We start from the raw sequence: 1,323 nt of genomic DNA on the forward strand, positions 1-1,323 counted from the left end.
TAGTAGAAAACAAAAAAAAGCATCATACAAATCACACAAACGAATAACAAAATAATTAGACCATAAAACGGCGTAAGATATACAGGTATAAAAAAAACAAAAACAAAAACAAAAACAAAAAAACTAAAAACTAAAAAACAACAGATATCACCTCAGGTAGTCATGCAAACTAAAAATATCCTGTCGCACACGTGCTAATTCTTGCTCGCGCAGGCACTGTAGGAAGTGGGATATCAATAAATGGTGTTACTATATTTGCTGCCATCCTGGGAATCTCCCCGAACTTAATGGCATCAGGATCATGTAATCTATCTCCGGCCCAGTTCATGTGCATCGTAGTTCCGACAGGCATAGGTTTAGCGGGAAGCACAACAGCGGCCATCGCTTGCTGAACTGGTAAATTTTCCGCAGTAACTTCCGGCCCGGCGATATAAAACATCGTCTTCAATATTGACAGACACGACGGCAAGGGTATGTTTTCGCACAGCCTGCCAAACCAGCTGTCAGCATGCGCCAAGTTGGAACTCGGTCCTTCAAACTTGGTATCTGGTTTGGCCTTGTCAACATGCGTCGAAACCGGTCCACAAACTTGCGACATTTCTTCTACGTATGTTTCTTTTACCGGACTTTGATAAATTGCCAAAGCTCGACACTATTTCAATAAGTATCATTTCCAAACGGTTCTTTTACAACACACTTACCTTCGTAACACCTAGGCTCGTGTATTGCTCGTCAACAGAACCCACGTGCACAAACAAATTGGCATTTTTCATTTCCAGGTCATGGTCTCGCAAGGGTCGGAAGGCAACGGTTGAAAACCGGTTTATTTACTTGCGGAACAGTGCTTGGCAAGCTTCCGGACTGTCGTAGCTCGTGCCAGCAGACCCCAAGTAAATAAACCGGTTTTCAACAGTTGCCTTCCGACCCTTGCGAGACCATGACCTGGAAATGAAAGATGCCAATTTTTTCGACCGAGACTCGTGATCATCGGTTGAAGCCTTGCGCTTTTTCGAAAAAACTGTCTTCATTTTCTCCTTAAAAAGCATGATCTTTTGCTTAGGCTTTTCCTCCATGGCAGCTTTCTTGGACTTCAACTTGGCAAACAGCGTGAACTGAACTTTAGGCTTTACTGGAGTGCCGAAATTGGCTTTATCAGCGATTTTCATAAGAGAATGATTTGAGTTATTCATGGCTAATTTTTTTGAGTGATGAAGAAGCAAATGAACAATTAAAGAATAAAAAACCAAAAAGAGGAGCCACTGGAGATTTTGGTGAATATAAATTTGAAAATTCGCAACCAGGCCGGAAATCGAACAATGGCTG

At 42.0% G+C, this 1,323-nt stretch overlaps 2 protein-coding genes across 2 annotated transcripts; both read right to left on the reverse strand.

Moving 5' to 3' along the window:
* Positions 1-169: 169 nt before the first annotated feature.
* Positions 170-773, reverse strand: V1514DRAFT_323039 (uncharacterized protein; the record flags this gene model as incomplete). Its single annotated transcript, XM_066926174.1, has 2 exons — positions 170-652; positions 702-773. 2 exons carry the CDS (start codon positions 771-773, stop codon positions 170-172), a joined length of 555 nt encoding a protein of 184 aa, XP_066780464.1.
* A 54-nt stretch (positions 774-827) lies between these two features.
* On the reverse strand, positions 828-1,190 carry V1514DRAFT_323040 (uncharacterized protein; the record flags this gene model as incomplete). The annotated part of the gene is made up of 1 exon (XM_066926175.1): positions 828-1,190. The coding sequence occupies one exon, from the start codon at positions 1,188-1,190 to the stop codon at positions 828-830; it is 363 nt and encodes a 120-aa protein (XP_066780465.1).
* Positions 1,191-1,323: the final 133 nt, after the last annotated feature.

Source organism: Lipomyces japonicus (genome assembly GCF_038497905.1).
Source record: "Lipomyces japonicus strain CBS 7319 unplaced genomic scaffold V1514scaffold_163, whole genome shotgun sequence".
Taxonomy (NCBI): Eukaryota; Fungi; Ascomycota; class Lipomycetes; order Lipomycetales; family Lipomycetaceae; genus Lipomyces; species Lipomyces japonicus.